The sequence below is a fragment of the Schistocerca americana genome, chromosome 7 (assembly GCF_021461395.2).
Source record: "Schistocerca americana isolate TAMUIC-IGC-003095 chromosome 7, iqSchAmer2.1, whole genome shotgun sequence".
NCBI classification, from domain to species: Eukaryota; Metazoa; Arthropoda; class Insecta; order Orthoptera; family Acrididae; genus Schistocerca; species Schistocerca americana.
Window position 1 is genome coordinate 231,765,732 of NC_060125.1, and position 24,490 is coordinate 231,790,221.

General features: G+C 40.3%; 1 protein-coding gene across 2 annotated transcripts in view; it reads left to right on the forward strand.

Moving 5' to 3' along the window:
* LOC124622061 (Bardet-Biedl syndrome 7 protein homolog) overlaps positions 1-24,490 on the forward strand; it is a 148,118-nt gene that overhangs the window by 35,269 nt on the left and 88,359 nt on the right. For both annotated transcript variants that reach the window (XM_047147634.1, XM_047147635.1), the window contains one exon: positions 10,932-11,121. In XM_047147634.1, coding sequence (XP_047003590.1) covers positions 10,932-11,121 — 190 coding nt within the window. The remainder of the gene's footprint in view (positions 1-10,931; positions 11,122-24,490) is intronic.

Below are 24,490 nucleotides of genomic sequence, written 5' to 3' on the forward strand. Positions count from 1 at the left end.
GTGGTTGTTGGCTGCGAGGATACTTGTTTGGTACAGCCGGGCTGCCTCACAACCAATTCCACCTGCTTGGCTGTGCAGAAACACCACCTTGGCTTGGTTTCAACATGAATACCAGACCATTCTGTTGCTTACAGAAAGCTGCATCAATCACACAACCTGTAACACACAAGGAACACACGGCACATGGTCAGAGGAACTTTCATTCCTCAGTGGCATCTACTGTGGCAATGATGCAGTTCCAAGCACATGTTCATAGGATCTTCTTTCCTCCATTTCCAGTCAGGAATCTGTCCCTGCAGTTTCTCAGTTTTATTAATGTTCACTCTGTATAACCGTGTGGTACATGCCAGAAAGTTCCGGGACAATATTCTTTTCTAAATACAATAATTTTTAATTAAGACTTCTGTTATAAAGAATAATACAATTGTGGCAATGACAATTTTAATGCTCAAAATAATTATTGTTTGAAAAAATATGAAATTATCAATTGAAAATTCAAGAATGTCCAGTTTTGTTCACTTTAAAAACATTATGAGTTTCTGTTAAAATGTGCATTTCCACAGAAACTAGTTGTCTTATTTTGACCAGGTACTCAATTAGCTTCATGCACAGTGGAAATGAAATTTGAACACTGTCATAGTCCATCTGTGATGCCAAATGCACATCTTGCTGTGATATGGAGTCTCTTTCCAATAATTTGTGATGCTTTGTACATTCCCTATAACAGCATTTGCAAATGAACTTCAATCTCTGTTTTACACGTATATCATTCTGAAGTGCGCTATGCTTCCTTTTAATGTAAAATAACTAGCATTTGTAAATGAATATCAATCTCTGTTTTACACCTATATCATTCAGAAGCGCATTATGCTTCCTTTAAATGTAAAATAACATAATCTGCCATTCCTACAGTTACATACGCAGACAGTTTCCTTACCAAATATATCATTGAGAGAAAATGTGTGAACATGAAAACCGTGATTTCATTAACAAATAATTATCTCTGATCTCCCATCCTTTCGTTGTCAGATGGAAACCATGTAGCTTACGTGGGTGACGCTTTGTCGCGCCACCATGATAATGTAGACAGTATTTCCAAGTGACAAATTGAATGGCAGTTCTCTTTAACGGTGGATAATAGCAAATTGATGCCAATAAAAAAGAGAGTAAATTTCTGTAGCTGAACCATGCCCCCTCCTCCAACCTCATTTTTAGGGTTAATACTGTGAAGTTATGTGAAATGGGACAAATTCATGAAATTCACTGTAGGGGAGGCCAATGGAAGAGCTAGATTTGTTGGCAGGATTCTCGAAAATTGCAATGCGTCTATTAACAAGACAGCAAACAAGATGTTAGTGTGACATATTCTAGAATGCTTCTCTTGCCTTTAGGGGCACTCATTCTATGTGTCTGGTAGCAAATGTTGTAGCAATTCAGATAGATGGCAACAGGTTGGTGTAACAAATATGAAAATGTGACAGAGGTGCTCAAAGGATTAAAATGAGAATTGTTAAAAGACATTTTTCTTGTGTCATACTGTCAAGAAAATTTAAAGAACTGGGTAGACTGTGCAATTCTGCTCCTTTTATCATGCATCTCAATTAGGAACAAAGACAATAAGCTAAGATTTATTACAACGTGAACAGAAACTTACATTTAGTCATTTCCTACTATTTCATGTGTGACTGACATAGGACAGGACGTGGCTAATCCACCACTATGCACTGTGCAGTGCCTAATGTGGCATGACTGTAGATGTAAACAAAGAAGTTGGTAGAAATAATTGAATCTGTAGCAGTAAATGTTACCTAAACACAATAAATAAAACCCTGTTCATCCTCAGGGTAGGTGTGAGCTGATTACTGTTGTGGTCCTGCTGACTGACTTAATACTCCTTCCCTTGTTATGTATATCTATTCAGTGAATACTTTTTTCTGAAATTTCAAAAGATCATGTAATTAATAAATAGACCATGCTACACTTCTGGTGTGAACTGAAGGAAATCACAAAAGCATGATATAATTCCCCTCCGAAATAAATTTTTTACAGTATATTTATTTCATCAGTATGGTAGCAACAACAAAATTCCCTGCATACTGCATGTGGACACACTAAAACTAAAGCATTGTACACTATGGAAAAGCACACTATTAAAACTATGCATTTCTCATAGTGACAATGTTGATAAAATCAGAGATGTGCTGGGTTCCATGGAAAGTAGCTATAGTTGTTCCTGCATTAGGAAAGGATAGAAATGTTATTGATCCACTACTTATCAGTGACCTGTATAGTGTGGAGCTGGCTGGTGGCCATTTGCCTGGAATGTTCCCAAAATAGTGTTCCCACTTCAAAAACCGACATGTTTCTATGTATTGTCAGACGTCGGGCCTATTGGCTATCGTTTGTGGAATTATATCGGCTCTTCTCAAGGCCATGTATGTTTTTGTGTGTAATATTTTTATCTTAGTTATACTGCTGGCAATGTAATTTTTTGATATACAGTGATAAAATCTGTAAAAAAACTGGGAAATTTGCCTTGAAAATAGGTAGTTGTTGCTTGTCATGTGCGGAGAAAAAAAAATAGGTAAGTCAGTGAAACATGACATCTTACGTGCTGTCTCCATTCCAGACTATTTGGCAGTCTTCTGAAATTTGTATTTTGGGTAACAAATATGCATAAATACTTACGTAACTGTAGTGACTGGAGTCTGACAAGACTGGGAATGACTCAAGAATCCTCGGAAATGGCCGACTGGCGAAGGGTATTAAACAGTGAGTCACCGAGTGCGAACTGAAGTACAACAACAACAACAACAACAACAACATGAGGAAGACAGACAACAGAGATCGCAAGGCAGAATAACAGGTCCAACAAATGATCCAGATTGAAACCTAAGTCGCAACAAATATTGAGACTAAAACAGTGATATGTAGAGGCAACAATACATAACAGCAGTGCAGTCACCAGTGAGGACAGAGCCGCTGTACTGCTAGCCTTAAAGTGTGGCTGTGAGCACTTGTCGGCCAGCTAGATGGGCATGCCCCTACGGCCAGCACTGCAGCAGCGACAACTAGCCATTACTGTTGTAACAGTTCTGTCTAGCAGCCATCTTTGAAAACAGTGTCATCCAGCAGACTTTCAAAATTAGTAGGCAAGGGTACCAGATCCTTCGTCCGTGGTATGGTTGTGTAGGGCTGGAACAACATATGCAGTGCTGTGGGAGGTGAACTTGTGGCACAGTTGGTGTCCTGGCACTGAATCCCACCAGCTGGCAGGAGGAACTGGGGGTGGGGCCTGGCAGTGCAGGCAACATCGGCTGAGAATGCAAAGGCCACACGAGACCTCTACCTCTATGCCCACATCCGCAGGAACCGCTGTTCGTGGTCAGGGGTGCTAGTATGTGTGTATGGTCATGAGACTGGCAAGGGCGGGCTTTCCAGGCACAATGGGGCTACCAGCAGTGATGCAGTCAGTAGTTGTGGACAGAGTGTTTGGTACGATGGCCTCCAAACCCTTCAGAGTGTCAGCTGCCCTGAGGCACTGCCCATAAGCAGTAACCACTTTTCTCTTGCCTGTGCAAGTGTGGCCACACTGCCGTGTTTGATGGATAACACCCTGCATGCAATGTCTGCAGGATTAGGAGACGGAGGAGAAGTACATAACTGCCACCCATGAAGGAGCTCTGCTGGACAGTGGTTGTGGATGGGAATGGACGTGTATGTGCTCAGGGAGATCATGAGTGCAGCTGTGATGGTGATTCTCATCACTTTTAACATTTTCTGTTTAAATGTTCGCACCCTACATTCTGCCTCACCATTGGAGGAAAAGTGAATCAGTGGAATGAAGAGATGTTTGATGCCATTCGAGGCACAGTATTTGTCGAAGGCCGTCGCCTTGAATTGGGGTCCATTGTTTTGTCACAGTGGTGCAGGAGAGACCTTTGGTGCCAAGAATCAACGTGTGCATTACTTGGGGCATCTATTGTGTTGACACCATGCTCACGTCGTATGGGTAATTATAGAAAATGTTCCATGAAAATTGACCCACACAGAATTCAGAAATCTCCAGATGGATGCGGTCCCAGGGGCAACAGTGGATGAACCAGTGGGCAAAAGATCAGTGTTTAGCAGCCTCGTACTGGGCACAGGTGGAACTGATGTTCATCACACTGTGGCCTTGACATCCTTCATCAGACCTGGCCATTAGGCATGTTGCCTTGTGAGTGCTTTCATCCTCGACACAGAACTCTATGATGGATGAGTTGTAAACATCGTGGCCACAAGGCAGTCAGAATGATGACAAAGTGAGTATTGGCCTGCATGTCAAGCAGGAACACACGAGCAGTGATGGATGAGCAGTGATATTGGCAAACCTAACTCTGGAGCTCCAGATTTGCAAGCGTTGAAAAATAAGTGGGCCACTCATGGAGCACATAGTGCATGGTGTGCCATAAAATAAGATCATGTTGTGTGTCTGCAGTGATTTGAGTAGCTGCAATGGGAATCCCTTCCGAGGTGTGGCGCTGTTCCATGTTGATGTGAAAGTGTGAGATTTCCTGTCTGAACTTGTGGGTAGGCAGGAAAGAGTGTCCACATTTGTGTGTTGTGCTGTGGGCTCGTGTTTAATAGTGTAATTGTAGGAGTTGAAGAACAACATCCGGCCCTGTTGCTGTTGTGTTCTGAAAGACGGGAATGATGCCTGATGAGCACTACTACTGTTTTTTGATCTGTGGTGAGGGTAAACTTGGTCCTGAACAGGTAAACATGGGACTTCTTTATTGCATATATAATAGCCAAAGCTTCTTTTTTCTTTGCGAGTAATACTTTTGGACAGTTGTCAATGTCTTTGACGCAAAGGCAATTGGTTGTTCAGTATCCTCATCATTCCTACTTCCCAGCATTGCCATATGGTGAGCCATCCATTGACAAATGCAGAGTACATGATGGGGGAAATTGCTTAAGGCTGGGCACTAAGCGCAGCATATGCTTCATCTGTGTGAAAGCATCTGAGTGGATGCATAATATGGGCCACTTATAGGAGGAACTTAGAATAATAATGTACCTCCCCCCCCTCCCCCCCAAATAAATAAATAAAAAGAGCCTGCAGCTCCTGTAAGTTTTAGTGGCAGAGTAGAGAGTCAGTAGCTGCGAGATTATGGTCAGTGGGCTGGATTCCTTCTTTGTTGGGCAAGTGTCTGAGATATTTCACTTGCTCCCAGAAGAACTGGCATTTGAGTAAACAGCACTTGAATCTTGAATCTTGCAATTTGTTAAAAAAGATGTGAAGGTTGCATATGCGGTGCTGACGGCTAGTGACAGTTAAGTTGTGAAGATAGTTAGTGCAGGAAGGGATGGATAGAGATGGACATGATTAACTGTTCCTGATATCTCTGGAAGATTGCTGGAGCAGAATAAATCCCAAAATGGAAGTGCTTGTACTTATATTAGTCATAGGTAGTTTTAATAACCATTATGCATTCTGACTCCTCATTCAGAGGGATCTGGCAATATGCTTCGACAAGGTCTATCTATCTTAGAAAGGCACCCACTTGCAATAATCTTTGTGCAGGAGGCCCTCTGGACATGGTGTGTAGTAGAGTTTCATTTCTGCTTGGGCATTGATTGTCAATTTAAAGTTCTTGCATAGTGAAAGGGAGCCATTGGGTTTTTTGACAACTAGTAGAAAAGTGGCCCAAGTGCTGATTTTTAACATGTTCAATCACCTCAGCTTCACGAAAGTGTCAAGTTCCCGCTTAATAGCCATCTGTAAGGAGACTTGAATGTGTCATGCCCAGCAGAAATGGGGCACTGTGTCTGGACGTAAGGACGTAAGGAGCCTGGGAATCTGTAGTGTGCCCGGGCCATGTTCGAATATAGGCTTGCAGGCAGCATACGAGGTTATTGAGTTCCTGGAAGGGGACTGTGTCAGAGTTGTCCTGAAGCTCATTGGTGATGAAGAATCCAAGCAGCGAGAAGGCTTCCAAATCAAAAATTTTGTCAGCTGAGTGACTATCTACAACAAACAGCATTATCTGCTGTGTTAACTTTATGTACAAAACTGTGATTGTGAACAGGCCCTGGAGGGGAGTAGAACTGTTGCTGTACTCAACCAATGTACGGGAGGGTAGGGCCAGTGCTGAGGAACCCAGATATCGATACATATCGAGGTTTACCAAGTAAATGGTAATTCCTGTGTCCACCTTGAAACAGTTATTCCAGTCTGCAATTTTGAGGATGATAATCATGGTAGTGGAAGGATCGTCCTGGGGAACAATCCCCTGATGTTCATGACCGTCCTTTGGTATGACTGGGGAATTGGGTCCGATTATACTGACTGTTTACAACAGACAGTTCGGAGATGCGTATCTATCCCACAACAGGTGCAGCGTGCTCTTCGATCCAGATAGTCCGCACACGCGTGTGCAGTGAAGCATTTGGAACCCAAGGCTCCTGTGCCTACTCCAGTGGGATGGCTGTTCAGAGGAAACTGACACATTAATGGATCACACACCACGATTGGGTGAAAGGCTTATGGGTATTCTGTTCCCCCACAAGGCACAATGTGGTGGCTGGCACTCCACTACTTGTGGTCAAGCCATGAGGCATACATTCGCCAGCTGCGTGATGTCTATAAAGAGTGTGTGATTTTCAGAGTGTCACCCAAAGAAGGATTCTCCAGCTTGAGAACAGTAGTACATAGCTCTGGATTGGTAGCCAATCGGAATTCTATGTCTCTAATCAAAGAGTGAGCATATGCAATTTTGCAAGCTGAGTTTACACATGTGAAGCTGGAGTGGTATCTCATCCCATGTAGATCAATTACCCATGAGTGATACAACTGACCAAGTTGCCTGTGGCATTGATGACACTCAAGTTACAATATGGCCTCATGGAATCATTGCAAATAGAAATTCAAAAGTAAGGAGCATATCTCCTTGAAAGTGATAGTGACTGGATTTGAGAGGGGGCCAACTTCTTCAATAAGAATAACATCTCTGAGGAAGCTCAAGAAAGAAAGATTGAGTGCTGTAGAGCACCATCCGTGACCTGAAAATCAGCAAAGTGCTGTTTCAGCCAGTGCAAATATGTGTCCCTCTTCTCTTTGGTATCATTAAAAGTCAGAAATGTGGATGGTTGATTAGCTGACTGGGAAGTGACCACTGCTATTATGGGATGAGTACCCTGAACCTGCAGTTAATCCTTCAACTGCTGAATTTCTTGATGGAGCAACTCATTTTTCTGCTGTTGGTGGTGTAACTGTTGTGGAAACTGTTGTTGGAACAGCTAGTGTGACTGCTGCTGCAGTTCCAAGATCCAGTTGTAATGACCACAGTCTGATAAGACCAGGAACAACTAAAAAACCTGCAGGACTGATTGAATGGCCAAGGGCGTTAAACAGCAAATCACCAAATGTGAATAGGAGGACAACAACAACAAAGGGAAGTCAGACAATAGAGGCAACACAGCAGAATAACAAGTCCAATGAGTAATCCAAATCAACAACCTGAGTACTGAGACCAAAATGGTGATGTGTAGTGACAATGATGCACAAGAGCAATGCAATGACAGTTGAAGACAGAGTGTCTGTGCTGCTAACTTTAAACGGCACCTATGAGCACTAGTTGGCTGGCAAGATATGTGTGACTCTGTGGCCTAGCAGCCATCATCAAGTCCATGACTTCCATTGGGCTTTTGAAATCACCGGCCCAGGATACCACAGTAATAACAGCCACAAATGTACAAACTGAATACAAAAAATTAGAAAGAATAGGCATGTGAGCTGTGCAGAGCCTAACGCCAATGTTAATGTTTATGCGGTGTGATTGCCAGTGATGAAAGGTTTTACAGATACAAACAACAGATTTTCAATTGCAGTAGGTAAACACAATTATCCTTGCAGTAAACCTCAGCTTTGACATTATCACTAAATTAAAGTCACCTCCTTATGTTTAATGCTTTATGGACAACTGAAACATAAATTATAATCAGGTTGCTAAGTTCAGCTTTAAAACATATCAGAAGAAAAACTAAACATATGGCAACTAGAAATAGTTTACTATTGTCATCAAATCCTCTAAATTGAGAGTTATAGTCATGATACATTAACACGAAAATGCCAGTTAGTAAATGCAACTGCACAGTCTTGAAGTGAATATTCTGTGTATAAAGAACAAATTATTCTTTGACCTATATTTCTTTAAAATAATTTTTTTTAATGAAAGTATCTCATCATCAACCTAATTGAGATTTGATAAACTTAAGTTTCACAGTTAAATTGCAGTTTCTGTGTTCGTGTATTAGTCCCATTACCTCCCCCCTGCCATCATTCAGTTTGAACAGAAAATGTGAGCTACTGAAATTTGAGCTGGATTTTTACCAATAAAAACGTAGCAGTGTCACGTGATTCTGCAAAGTACAGATGTAGATATGTGTAGGTACTAATTACTATTTGTGTGTGACACAATGGCTAAGTGGGTGGTCCTATGATTTTTTTCTTTGACTTATTATTTTTCCACTTCTGTCAAAAGCCTTTATATGTGAAAAATGCCAAAGTGCACTATATTTCAGAGTCGGCATTAAACTGTAGGTCCAACTATAACTGGTTGAATTAGTTCATGGTCAGATCAAGGCATGGTGGTGGTGGTACTAATATGTCTGTTTACTCATGCATGGATAACTATCTTTACAAAATGTGGGCTTAGTTAACAGAAAGCATTGTAATTCTCATATTGCACTCTTTTGTAACTGGCTGTTAAGCCGACCAAAATCTCACCCCAGAGTTATTGTTTGCATCATTTAATATGAGAAAATATGGAAACACAAATCAACAAGATATGTTTACCATACAAACTCACTAAGAACACCTACAACAGTCAGTGCCAAATTAATACATTCCCATACAACAATCTGACTTGAAGCCTTGTTTGCGGCAGGAAATCTGAATCTTAAAGGAATAGGATTACTTGAGAGGCTAGAACATGAAGAACAAAAGGTTCTCAAAAATATATTGGGACCTGTTACACAGAACAGTTTATTAATAAGACAAATTAATGAAGAACTGTATCCTGGATAGACAGCATCTCGGACACCATCAGGAAACACATATGTAAAATGGGCGGGGGCATTGACACATAAAGCACTACCATTTGTCATGAGACATAAAGTCAAAGTACTCTTGGTGGTAACTTTCAAATTGAAAATTGATGTTGCCACAGGTTTTCAGAACAGAATCAGTCTCATGCTAGAAAATTTGTGAACAAAGAAGTAAAGAAAACTGCAGAATATGAGAATGAAAAGATACTGAACAAATAACTGGGGAGTAACAGCAAAACTTGTCCAGAGATGATGTAAACAAAGATAAGAAGGAGGAAAAAGTTTCATCATATTGCTTTCAAGAGAACAGGTACAGTTATGAGAATATCCATATTTCACACCAGTGTTATTCACAGTTTATGTCGTGCATATGTACACAAAGTTAAACGAAGTAATGGTTGCTTCTGACTTAAATTTAGTTTACAAACGTACTAAATAAGTAAGCACTTCATAAAATTTGCTTTTCTTAGTAATTTAATGTTTTCACTTATCAGAGACAAACATTACAATTCTGTTTGTGTTTAAAAGAGTGTCATGATAATATAGGATGATTCAAAATGAGTGGGACAAAAAGAAAGTATGCCTATTACTACAGTAATGGCCTTATTTCAGAAATAAACACGTAGACTGAAAAGTTAACTCACAGTTTAGCTGGCAACAATGAAACAATGGAAAGTCACCGATGTTGTTCATGGCTGGCATAAGTATTCAAAGTAGTGGCATCTGTGATAGAAAAAATACTCAATAACATCATCAGTAATCTTGTCCAAAGACATTTTTTGACCACATTTGGAAAAATGGTACCATACCATCACAAGATTGCTAGATGGGCAAACCAATTCTAATGAAAGAAGCCCCAGCCCCAGAAAACCCATGTGTTGTGCCAGTAGAGAAGTGAATGTGCTGCAATCAACAGTGTGACATGTGTTGCACAAGCATCTACAGTTCAAGAGTTACAGAATTCAGATGTTTCGGGCACTAAAACCTGTTGAAAATGAAATGGAGACAATTATGCACTGATTTTCAAGCATAGCTAGACTTGGATGGTTTTGCAGACATGTGCTTTCTGATGAAGCCACATTTCACTTAAGTGACAAAGTGAACAAACGTAATTTGAGGATATGGGGTACACAAAACCTCCATACCTCTCTGGAAAATGAATGTGATTCTCTGAAACTTAATGTTTGCTTTGCCATAATCAACTGCAGAGTCTTTAGCCCTCTCTCCTTCACAGAATCTACCATTACAGGCATAACCTATGTCACTATACTTTCTCTCTGGTTGTTGCCTCAGTTGACAGAAGAGGTACCCAATTTCATTTTGCGGCTGGATGGTGCCCAGTCACATTGGTGTAACCTCGCATGTAGTCGCCTCAAATCTTCAACATCTCTGGACTGGTTGTGCTGGGTCAAATGATGTGTCATAAGTGTTATTGCCCTCCATATCACCTATCCTTACATCAGTTATTCTTTCTTGTGGGGATGTGTGAAGGACGTGGTTTATTACCACCATTTCTGCAAGGCTTACAGTGTTGAAGCCACCAGGTAGTTAGCACGGTTAACTCCATTTATTGGGCTACGTTGGAATGGGCCTGGCAGAAAACATAGTACTGGATTCCATGTCACAAATGGAACCCACATTACAAGTCTGTATATGTCCATAGGAATTGTGGGCGTTAACCTTTTTACCTGTATGTGTATTTCTGAAATAAAATCATTACTGTACTGCAGAATACTTTCTTTTTGTCCCATTCATTTAGAATCACTCTTTACTTTGATGTACATTTTTATATGTATGTAATTGGAGGTTTCTTAGAAACTTGGATGTTATTGTTGCAGGAATGAAGTCAGCCATGCATGGATTCTGAAAAAACCTAGTAACAGTAGTTGTATTACCTGTATGGATTGTTATGACTTGACGGCAAATGGCACTCCAGACTTAGTGGTGGGACGTCAGGATGGTTCCATAGATGTCTACTCTTTTCCAGAGGACACTGATGATAGTGATGCCACTCTCAGATTCACATATGTATGATCATGTGCCTTTTACATAACTAGTATTAAAACAAATTTGTAAATGAGTAGCTCTTTTGCTTTACATTTCTTTCAGTTATACTCGTTGCTTTCATAGTCACACACAGTGTCTCCTGATGTTTACAGCTGCTCTTAAAATTTGTAACTTTTCAAGTCATATATTTCGTAGCTTCAGTGATACTTTCTTTTATTTTTCTTCTTCTTGTTTCCAGTGTACCTTTTAATTTCTAGTCATTTGTTATCAGTCACTGTCTGGTATGATTTTTAGTAATTTAATTGAGAGCTTTGTTGCTTTGGTAAAAATAAAATTGGTTCTTTTTGTCGTGACAGAATAAATTACTATTAATCACACCAGATTTGTCGGAGAACAGCAGCAACATGTGTAATTGATCCAGCTTTAAGAAATTCTATTACCTTTTAGCGGAAAATTCGTGCGGTACTCTCCGACGTTAGAAAAGTCGTGGTGTTCCGTTCGGAGCGGGAGGCGGCTGTCTTTTCTCATTCGCGATATCGAAAATTACTAAAAAATGAACAGAAATTTTTTTTTTCGGAGGAAGATCGCGCGGAGAAAACAGACAGAAGTTACATGAAAGAAACCTAAGGGACCAACTAATTGGATTTATACGAACATATAAACGGAACTGAAAGAACTTGGAATAAATACTATAACGATGTCGTCACGACAGCCTCCTGTTCCGACAGAACACACGCTGGATCATAAGCTGCATAAATCTTTTAAACAGGAAAGATTATCACAAGTATAATTAATGAAAATAAGGTTGAGAGATTTTCTTTGAAATTAAATAAACTTCAAGGCTTCAAGTATTATATTATGAAACGGAAACTTACATTAACATGGCCACCCAATGTGGCGGTGGAGCGAATTTTTCACGATATACATTCTCGCTTGTTTGTGGCTACATATATTTTTAATCACTTAAACTCTTAACTTTACAATAAAATGATTATATCAGTATAGAGCACAATACTTTTGCGTCCGACTCGCAACACATTCACAGAAGAACAGCTAGAGAGCGGCACGGCTCCCTGAAGAAGTAAAAATTGGCAATTGTTATTTTGAAACATAGGTGCATCGGTTTTTTTTTTTTTTTTTTTTTACTGATCGATAGCAGCGTATAACAGTTTATAGCTATCGTGATATTCTGCGCTTTTCAGGAGCGCGGCAAAGATATCTGGTTACAACATTCATTGGTATATGTTAGAAGTTCGCACATACTGACGCAAATCCAGAAAAAAAAACTTTTACATATTAAAAATCGCAGTGATAAAGGCTGTAATGTCACAATGCCTCCCATGTGAGGCATGATGATTCCGGAAGGATCATCAGGACTCACATGTAGTTTCAAGACATTACTGTGTTTTATCATCTGTTTACTTTCGTTCTAACGTAAAATTGGAATGAGTTTGTCATCTAGTTATTTTATGCTTCCAGTACAGTTATGAAAACAAATGTCTTTCAGTGTCTTTTGTGCACTTTGGCACTTCTCTCAGTTCATTGTAAGGTGTCCTTGCACTGTCATCTTAATTGCTGTTACTGTGAAACAAAATATGACAAAAAACAATCTTAAGTCTAACACACACAAAGATAAATGAATAATACTCTATATAGAAAACAAAACATGTCAGTAGACAAACATACACAGATACATTGAAATAATTATTTAAACAGTCCTCTAAAATTGTCTGTGACCTGTTTGGTCTCGGAATGTTCTTTTTATCCGTTTCATTAGATTCTTTTAGAATGTCGTTGTTAATCAGGACGTTTCACTTGACACTACACTGTACACTTTTATTTGTCACACGCTCACTTAACCGGAGTCTGCAACGTCTATTCTCGTTCGGTGAGCGGCGTCGACCGAGAGGTCACGACCCTGGGTAGCGTCTTTTTTGTGTTCGCTCGTGTTGCCTCTCTAGTGTCTCGCATCAAGCGTCATGTCGTTTACATGCAAATAAACAGAAAGAAACCTGTGTTAGGTTCATGCTATAATGTAGACTTACAGGTAAAGGTTTTATAGGATTCTGGACAGGATTGATAACCTTCCCTTCCAGTTAACGTTTCAGTGCTCAGTAATGCCTTATCTTTATTTAACTATCTATCGCAAAATATCCGACGTGACTGATTAAATGGAAATTAATTTGAAGCTAAGACTTCTCTTTTTACAGAATAAATAAAGTTCATAATTAAGTTTCACTGTGATAGCTTTAGCAATGTCTCTTGCGTAGTTGTGAGACGGAAAACATTCTAAGGTCAATGACACGCCTCCACAGCGCGCGCGGCGGTTGTGTTTCAAATGTTAATTGTTGAGTTCAACTGCAAGCAGCTCCGAGCTGTTGCCGGTTACTAGTCCAGTGCAACACGCGCTCGTGTATGCTCGTATGAAGTTTAACGTGTGTCACTCGCGCTCTGCTAAAATGAGAACACGCGGAAAACACACGTCTAGTGTCCTTTCTCCATCGTCGATCGGCGAATCGAAATCTTGGGTAGAAAATACCACCGTCTGTTTCGAGGATTTCACACGACAGTCCCTGCGACCTGCCATGCTGCTTACACACAGGTCAGTGAAGCCAACGTTTTACATATAGTTTGCAAAATGTTTTGCTGTGATCGCTGTCACTACCTGCACTTGCGTGTACACATGTCACTGCACACGTATTTTGTACACTTTATCACTCGCATTTTGTTTAGAACGTCTTAGAGTGTCTGCAAATTCACATCTCCCATCTCACATTGTGATTTCACAGTTCAAGTTACTCACAGGTAAATACATTACAAGATTAAACAATGTCCATAAATTACATACATACATACATTTCTTAAGTTTGCTTATAGTCACAAAATTCTGTTAACCTTTTCAGTCACGCCACGCCGGATTAGCGTATTGAATACCACTACTTGTGCATCAAGGCACGATTATTTCGGTTATTCTCTCTCCCTTTTACAAAGGTAAAAAAATTTTTTTTTAAACAAATCTTTTAAGCAGCTTGTTATTTCGTTTCTCTTCAAAATTTAGTGTCACTGTTTATGTAAAGCACAGATTGAACAAATTCTGTCTCTACTGGTCGACCATACTCATGCATTTCTCTCCGGAAGATTCATGCTTCATAAAGTTACCGGCTGCAAGTACTACTCGCGGAATGTATTATAATCTCTCAACATTGCTACTCGCGATACGCGATTAGAACAAAACTTTCGCTAACGGATCTCTCCCACAAATTTCGTTTCCACTTCAACCGTCTAAAGAGCACTCAGATGAGCCTGTCAAATTCTAATCCTCACTTTTTTTTAATGGGATAGGATGGGGAAGTGGAAGAGGAGAGGATCAAATATGAACATAAATACACTATATACATATTCAAATTCTAGCACAACTACACTAGGATATTTTTGTGACCTTAGATGCATGACATGCGTCACGTGTGCCTTCAAGTGGCTGATCTTTAATCTAATATCAGATCTTAGTTTTATTATTATAATGTGAGTCATATCTGGTGACAGCTTTCTAGTTTATCACGCTTCCTTCTGGGCGCTTGTCGGGCTTGGCTGTGAAATAACTAATTACTTTAGTGCATCTTACATGTTTAAAGAAGAAACGTTTACCATCAGGAATACTTCAGACTTGCCAGTACGACGTATAGGTTTCCATGTAGTGGCACTCTCGACTACATGACCTAACAGCTGTTGTAAAACAGAATAAAGGAAATGCTTTGTTGCTTAGCTATTAAATCTTTATGAGGCTTACTGTTCGTAGATGATACTTTGAATCTGAGATTGAATCTCCTGAAAACTATCAAATACTGCTTTTGACAGTTCAAACACTTGGCTACACAAATCTGTTTAATTCTAAAGATCGCGCTAACAAAAGGTATAGTTCATGGCGGTGTTACAATAACGCACAGTTTACACGCAATAGGCTGTACTCTGTACACTTAAAGACTAACATTCCATCTTGAGGGCTGAAAAAGAAATTGCTTAACCTAATATTTCACATACATATATATTCATTGGAGTTGGAAGGTGGCAATCTGCTACTTCCTTCCGTATCTCCTTTCACCAATAACGGCATTCCTCAATGCCAACAGCCAACTTGGACTGCTTACACCTATGACTAACTTAAAACTAACTGAGAATCTGTCCTCTCAAATGGAATGTGCTTTCTTTTTCGTACGCCATAATAAATCAAATCTTCAATTACCTCCATAGTTTTTTTTTTTTTTTTCCAAAGTGTGAGTACTCGTATTGGTGTGTTTGAATACCGAGGTGTTTCACAGGTTAAACCTTAGGCTAATGTTCCTTTGCTCGTTACTTTGCCTCATTATACTTCTTGAGATCCTGGTGGTGATACAATCCTTTAATTCTGCCAGATGCTGGATCCGCTATTAGATAACATCCTGTATGTGGTTTTCTAATTACTACAAATGGTCCGTCGTACAATAGCCTCCATTTCCGATTTCTTTTCAACAACTTCGATGGCTTAAAATGTGTCCGTAAAAGCACCTTTTCATTAATATCATATGTAAGAGCCTTAGATACTTTCTTGTCATAAGACTTCTTGCGTAGATTCGCCTGTACAGCTAAGGATACCAATGCTTGCCTAAGTTTTGCATCTAAATCTAATTCTGGTTCTACAATTTTAGGTATGGGATCTAACCATTCATTTCTTTCCCGATGACTCGTCATTAATTCCGCAGGTGTAAATCCAGTTGAGAAGTGTGGAAGATTGTTGACAATCTGCTCGAATGAAGATACAAAGTCAATCCAACGGGTTTGTCGATTAGGTACGTAGGTTCGAATGAATCTATTGAACTCTTTGAAGATACGTTCGGTGGGATTAGATTGCGGTCTGAAACGAGATATAAGTATTTGTTTGATGCCATGTCTGGCAAGAAAATTACGCCATTGTCTGCCAGTGAAATTCGATGCATTATCTGATAGAATGGCCTCCGGCTTGCCAAATCGAGGAAAATAGTCTTGTTCGATTCGACGGATGATCGGAAGTGCACTGGATGATTTCACTGCATAAAGTCTCACATGTTTTGTGAAAAGATCCATCAATGCGACTAGCTATTTCACCCCTCCCCTCCCTTGCGGCAGGGGGCCGGCGAGATCAAGGGCCAGAACTTGATTTGGTCTCTCAGTAATAATTGGATTCAGAGGAATTAGGTTCGAATGGTTGAAGGGTTTTGCCTTCTGGCAGATAAGACATGTACTTAACAACTTGTGGATTCGATGGTGCAAGTTTGGTACATAGCAATAGGCAGAAATCTTTCGTTTGCATTTTTCAGGTCCATAATGACCCCAGGAAAGATGTGTGTACCAGATAAGGTGTTCAACGTATGCGTGTGGTATACACACACACCATCTACCAGAGAGGAGAGAAGTTCGATGGAATAAAACATCGTTGTGTAGTTTATAAAATTTGGACAAGTGGTGATCGGGTTTTGTTAGAAGAAGTTGTTTGACCTTACGCCATTTGGGATCTGTTTCTTGGAGTATGCGCATCTGCTTGCAGAGCTGAAGGAAATACTTTCTATGTAGTGGGTCTTTCATTAGAAGAATTCGGTAGTTAGACATCTGCTCGATAAGTTCACTGGACTCGGGAAGTCCTTGTGGCATGCGCGACAAAGCATCCGCGATAATGTTGTTTTTACCCTTGATGTATACTATTTCGAAATCATACTCTTGCAAGAAGAGACTCCATCGTGTAAGACGAGGATGAAGAAGTTTACACGAGAGCAAGAAACTAAGAGCTTGGTGATCAGAAAAGACCTTAATTTTCCGACCATGGATATAGTAATTGAACCTTTTAAAGGACCATACAACGGCCAGAGCCTCCAACTCTGTCACCGAGTATGACCTCTCACATTCTGTGAGAACCCTACTTGCAAAGCTGATAACTCTTATCTCTTCTTTTCCATCAATTACTTCTATTTGAAACAAACAAGAACCAAGCCCCTGAAATGAAGCATCTGCCGAAATACAGAATTCTTTATCCATGTCTGGATGGAACAAAATATTGCTGTTAAGAAGTGCTTGTTTAATGCGATCAAAATCTGCCTGACACTCTGGCGTCCAATGCCAGTGAGTATTTTTCTTTAGAAGATCATGCAATGCTTGACTGTTCATCGACTGGTCTGAAATAAACTTTCTGAAAAAGGAAGTCATTCCGAGGAAGCCTTTCAACTGGCGTTTAGAAGAGGGCACAGGAAAGTTTTTAATAGCTGCTAGTTTGTCTGGATCTGGGGTAATTCCCTGTGATGATACAAGATGTCCTAAAAATTTAATCTCGCTTTTACCAAATTTAGACTTATGTAGATTAGCTGTGACTCCATAGTCAACAAACCTCTGGAAAACTTTGCTTATTATGTCTAAATGTTCTTCCCAAGATTTCGTAGCAATCAGTAAGTCATCAACATACACTGTTACTCGATCCAACAGTTCAGGTCCTAATACATGATCAAGTGCAGCTATGAATACGCCTGAACTCACATTCAAACCAAATGGAACTACTTTGAATTGGTATGATCTACCTGCAAATATAAACGCTGTATATTTTCGAGACTGTGATGCCATCTTGACCTGCCAGTAGCTCGATCTCAAGTCTACCGATGTGAGGAATTTTACTCCATGAAACCTTTGTAATTGTTCATCCATAGCCTCAGGTCGAGTTCTTACTGGAATAATTATTTTATTTATGTTTCTTGCATCCAAAACTATACGTACACTACCATCCTGCTTCAAAACTGGCAATAACGGACTACTGTAAGGTGAGTCTGACGGTTCAATGATCTCCCACTTAAGCATTTTACGTATTTCATTTTTCACAGCCTCGCACTTTGCATACGGGACAGAGTACATTGTCTTGCAAAAAGTAGAATGGGGAGCAACCTTCATGTCATATTCGTAGTCACGTATTACTCCAGGTTTCGAAGAAAAGACATGAAGATACCTCATAAGTAAGTGCAGTAAATCTTGCCTTTGTATGTAATCAAGTTCACTTGATTCGCTTACTTTATTCAAAATCTCTTCTCTAGTCGGAAGTCCGTCATCAGTATCAAAATCCGTCCAACTGTTACCCTGTCTTGTCATGTGTGCTTGGTTCAAAAACATTCGCTGTACCAGTCTGCGTACCTTAACTTTGTGTTCAGTGTTGACTCTTTTTACCTTGGCGCGCAACAACTGCAACGTTACCTCCTGTTCACCTACTCGGATTGTACAGATACCCTTTTCTATATCAATCACTGCCTTATTCTTCCTCAGGAACTCCATTCCTAATAAGCAGGACACTGACAAATTCTTAACTACTAGAAATACACACATGAAAGAAGTAGAATTAATCCTTATCGCTACCTGAGCTTGCAAATTGACTCGCTGTGATAAAGATCCTACCGCTCCTGTTACTGAACAACCTTGTACTGGTAACGTTAAAATTTTCATCCCTGCAGAAACTTTCTTAAACATACATAGTGATAAAGCATTTACGTTTGCACCAGTATCAATAATAGCATCTATTGGTGTATTGGCTATGTAAATTTTAGTCATTGCTTGTACTTCGTCTTCCCATACGTCATTCAAGTCTGTCTCAATATTTTCCTGCAACAAATCGTCTCTCAAGTCAGTGTCGCGATCATAACGTATTACGTTAAGTCGTTCAAGGTCGAGTTTGCCCCCATTATGTCCCGCAGCATCCCCAAGGAGGCGAAAAGGTGCTGCCTTTAGTTTTCCGCTTTCTTGTGATGCGACTGATTTGATTCTTCTGTCACATCACTTGACCATTCTCGCTGGTTTTTTTACCCATTGTGTTTGTTGATTTGTATCAAATCCTTGTTGGTAATGCACTTGATTACCAGGCTGAAAAATCGGTACATTACTTGCCTGCGTAAAATATACCGGTGGATTGTATTGTTTTCTTGGTTTATTGTTATTGTATCTAAAGTCCCGTTGTGGTGGCGTGTACTGTTGTTGTTGCATGAATGGTTGTTGCTGAGGCGTGTATTGCTGTTGTTGCTGGTGTTGTGGCTGCCCATAGGGTTGTGGTGGAGGTAGCTGACCTCCGCAATTTTGATTGTTGCAACGTTTACCCTGGTATTTGTTCCCATTCTCGTAGAAGTTACTACCGTTATTGTTTGATTGGTATGGGGCATTCCCGTAATACTGTTGTTGCGTGTTGTATATTGGATTGTACCGTTGGTTGCCGTAATGCTTGTTTTTGTGTTTACCATTACGGTAACCATTGTTTCGGCCTCTATTGCGGTTATTGTACTGTTTGTTTCCGTATTGTGTTTCGTGTGAACCATTTCCATTACTACCGTTTCCATTCGAATACGTGCCTGCGTTGTTGTTCTTACGGTTAGCATTCGCACGCGCGTCTTCGTGTATAAGATCGAGCGAATCAAGGACGGATAAAAATGCGTCCTGATCTTCCTCTGACACGTTCACTAATTTTTCGCGTATGGAAATGGGTAGTTTTGACTTAAGGATCATAATAACATCTTTTGTTGTTATGGGAGTGTCCCAATATTGTATCTTTCTCAAGTACTTTTCAAAGTACCGGCGAAGTCCGCCACTGTTCGAATGGAAAGGTTCGGCGTTATAGACCTCTTTGCGTAGGCGTTGCTGAACACCTGCGCTCCAAAATTTGCTTAAAAAGTTCTTCTCAAACTCGCTAAATGTTTTGCACTTATCAACCATCTCGGTTCCCCATATAGCACTTTCTCCTTGTATGTATCCGGTAATGAATTGTATTCTCTGTTTGTCATTCCAGGCAGCTGGAAAGACTCCTGAAAAGTTCTTTAGGAAAACGACTGGATGAATATTTCGCTTTTCCGGTTGGAATGGTTGAAAAACTCTGTGTTTCAATACACTCTCCTCTTTCATGAGGGTTGTGAGTGTCAATTGTTCAGTGTTGTTGTGTGAATCGTTAAATTCATTTTTCAGTCGCGGAATGTACTGTGGTGTGTTGTGTTGTTGTGTTGTCTGGTATTGATGTTCATCTGGCTCAGAAGGTAGTGAGTGTTTCCCGTCACTCTGGTTATCATACTGTAGTGTTTGAATTTGCTGTTTCAGGTCGGATATCTCATCTGTTACTTGCTTCCGCCATTCCGGCAAATCCCGGGTAAACACTCGTCTAATTTGGCCTAGTTCAGTACAAACAGTGTCTCCTGAACTGCCGGGTGCAGATAATATGTCTAAGGTTGCGGATTTAACAACATCTTTCAAGTCACGTGTAACCTTCTCCTCAACTAGCTTCTCTTGTACATCAATCCATTCTTTGTAATGTTCGGTAAGTGCTTTAGTGTGCGAAGCAACACTACTGTTAACTCTTTCGTCAATAGTTCGGTCCGAAATGTCATTCGCCATTGCACTTACTTTTGATTCTACAGTGGCTACCGCTGTCGCTAACTCGTCTACCTGTCGTGCAACTGTTTTATACGCAAGTTTTACCGAATCGGTTTCTTTGCGACACGCTTCGATTTGAGTTGTGAGATTCAGACCAATGTTATCAATTTTGTTATTCAGAGTGCTTATCTGGCTTGTCAAAGTGGTTACTTGCTCCGTGACGTCACCCTTAACCGAATCTATCTGTGCCGTGACGTCACCCTTAACCGAATCTATCTGTGCCGTGACGTCACCCTTAACCGAATCTATCTGTGCCGTGACGTCACCCTTAACCGAATCTATCTGTGCCGTGACGTCACCCTTAACCGAATCTATCTGTGCCGTGACGTCACCCTTAACCGAATCTATCTGTGCCGTGACGTCACCCTTAACCGAATCTATCTGTCCCGTGACGTCACCCTTAACCGAATCTATCTGTGCTGTGAGAGAGCCTACTTGCGTAGTGAGGGTACCTACTTTCGCATCAATGATGATATTTACGTCATTCCTAACTGAGTCAATCTGTGTTGTCATATCCGTTTTCAGCTCTGATAAAAACTTGTCTCTGTCTTTCTCACGTTGTTCGCGATCACGTTCGCGCTGTTCCCTCTCCTGTCTGTCTAGTATCAATTCCTGTAACATTTTGACAATGTCAACTGATACCGTTATCGGGGAGGTGGGTGTTTCCTGCTGAGTGTCGTCCACGTTAGCTACCTCTTGTCTGTCGTCTGTCCTGGCCGTCGTTCCGCGTGAGCGGAGTCGGTAATGTTTGTTAACAGTGCCGTCGCTTTCGTCTGCAGAGTTCGCGCTCGATTATCCGTCCGCCATAATGAAATTCAACTATTGCCAACTTAAAATGGGTACTCCCAACTGAAGTTCTGATTATCAATTATTCTTGCCGCGCAAGTTAAAGTCGCGGCGCGTTCGTCAAATGTCTAATGTTACGTGGGTAATAACTGACACACGTCTGTAGCAAGAAGACAAGATGGAGTCAACGCCGTTGAAACAATTGATTGCCAACGCTGTTACACGGAAAAGACTGAAATGGCATCCATCTTGAACTTACACGAGAACACTAACTACAGTATAAAACAAATAGGCCAAGCAAAAGGTTACAGAAAATGTTCAAATATTTACGTAGAAAAAAAAATTGTTTTTTACGTTAAGCTACAGAAAGGATAGAGTGAGGTCGAATTTGAAGGTCAATGAGCTACTCTTTAGACAGAACTATGGCAAACGAAAATTTGGTACTCACTCGGCGTTGTCTTCAAAACTGCAAATCTGCGTCTTATTAAATCCCAAGATATTTGTGTAAATACCGCGTCCTTCAAGATTGCATATATTTATTGCTCATCCGTAATTTTATGCAGCATTGGGTTCCAAAGAGCGATACATGAAATAAGACAATCATATATTAGTACCGTGACACTTTCAATATTTTAGTCAAGTCCCTGTTCGGGCGCCAGATCTGGTATGATTTTTAGTAATTTAATTGAAAGCTTTGTTGCTTTGGTAAAAATAAAATTGGTTCTTTTTGTCGTGACAGAATAAATTACTATTAATCACACCAGATTTGTCGGAGAACAGCAGCAACATGTGTAATTGATCCAGCTTTAAGAAATTCTATTACCTTTTAGCGGAAAATTCGTGCGGTACTCTCCGACGTTAGAAAAGTCGTGGTGTTCCGTTCGGAGCGGGAGGCGGCTGTCTTTTCTCATTCGCGATATCGAAAATTACTAAAAAATGAACAGAAATTTTTTTTTTCGGAGGAAGATCGCGCGGAGAAAACAGACAGAAGTTACATGAAAGAAACCTAAGGGACCAACTAATTGGATTTATACGAACATATAAACGGAACTGAAAGAACTTGGAATAAATACTATAACGATGTCGTCACGACAGCCTCCTGTTCCGACAGAACACACGCTGGATCATAAGCTGCATAAATCTTTTAAACAGGAAAGATTATCACAAGTATAATTAATGAAAATAAGGTTGAGAGATTTTCTTTGAAATTAAATAAACTTCAAGGCTTCAAGTATTATATTATGAAACGGAAACTTACATTAACATGGCCACCCAATGTGGCGGTGGAGCGAATTTTTCACGATATACATTCTCGCTTGTTTGTGGCTACATATATTTTTAATCACTTAAACTCTTAACTTTACAATAAAATGATTATATCAGTATAGAGCACAATACTTTTGCGTCCGACTCGCAACACATTCACAGAAGAACAGCTAGAGAGCGGCACGGCTCCCTGAAGAAGTAAAAATTGGCAATTGTTATTTTGAAACATAGGTGCATCGGTTTTTTTTTTTTTTTTTTTTTACTGATCGATAGCAGCGTATAACAGTTTATAGCTATCGTGATATTCTGCGCTTTTCAGGAGCGCGGCAAAGATATCTGGTTACAACATTCATTGGTATATGTTAGAAGTTCGCACATACTGACGCAAATCCAGAAAAAAAACTTTTACATATTAAAAATCGCAGTGATAAAGGCTGTAATGTCACAACTGTAACATCTCAGTGTCCTCTTATGTTGGTTTTCAAATGTGACAACCCCCTTTTTTGTGTTTCACTTGCCCGCATCAGGTGTCATTCATGACTATAATCTTTCTATTTGCAAATTTACCATTTAGTATTGTTGTATATCATTACAGTTAGTTTCCAGTTGTTTTATGCCATATAATTTCCTCCCCTCTTGTTTCATCTTCAGTGACTGTTGTAAGTGGTGTTACATTTCTAATCCACCACATTTTTCAATAAATCAATAAGGAGTCAGAAAGGCCATGCTATGCTTGCATTTAGTAGGTAAAATTGCAAGCACTGCTGGTAGAGACATACAAAAGTAGAAAAGCTACCCTATATTTCAGAGCCAAATCAAACATTGGAAAATCAAGGAAGGCGCAACAACAATATGGAAAAGAGAGATTGCTACTCACCGTAAAGAGGTGTTGAGTCACAAATGGGCACCATTAAAATGAAAAGTATTCAGCCTTCAGACCAAGTACTTCATCGGAAGTAGAAAATTCACATAAGCACAGTTTGTACACACTTGGTCACTGTCATCTCTGGGCTCTAAGGCCTGACTGCTGCTTTGTGTGTAGTGAGCAGCAACCTAGCTTGGGTGGGTAGTGGGGATAAAGAGGCATGGGGTGGGGAGGGGAAGAAATAGCGGGATAGATGTGGGGGAAGATACTAGTGTTGCTTGTGGGATCATGCAGTGGGATTGGATGGTGGCTAGGTGCAGCATTGGGAGGCTTTGCTGGAGGGAGGACAGAAGTCAATGGAATCAAACAGTTCTCAGTAGGTTTCGGGAAGTATTTGGCACCAGGTGTCAAAGAACAGGTTGTGCCATCCATTTGACATAACAGTTGTCCCGCGGAAGATGCCGTCATTGTTGGAGAAGAACATCATGCAGGACGGGATGTAGTTCATGCAGAATAATGTTTGTGTTGCCAACAGCTGTCGTGTTGCCTGTTGATTACTTACACAGGTCCTATGAAAACCCAAGTGAATGTCTGCATTATTATAATATTGCTCCAACAGGCTACATCATTAATGCAATACATGTTTTGAGCAGCTGTTCTCCTGGATGATTGTGTACCATGAGAAATATGATGCATCTGACCGGGTGACATTTACATTCATCCACAGTGCAATCTTTATGATCCTATGCCCACTGCAATTGTAGTTGACAATGGCACTGGGTCAACTGGAGAACACATGAGGGTAATCTGCTGGAGAGCCCCATGTGAACAATGTCTACTGAACACTGTGCTACAAAACAGTTGTGACTGGTCCAGCATTGTACTGTGTCGTCAGATCTGTCACAGATTTCTGCCTATCATACTTTACAGAGTTGGTAGGCATCCAATCTCCTCATTCTGTAGTACAGTATGAATGTCCAACACTTTTATCACCTGCTGATTATTCAAGTGTCCTTCAACCATTTTCCA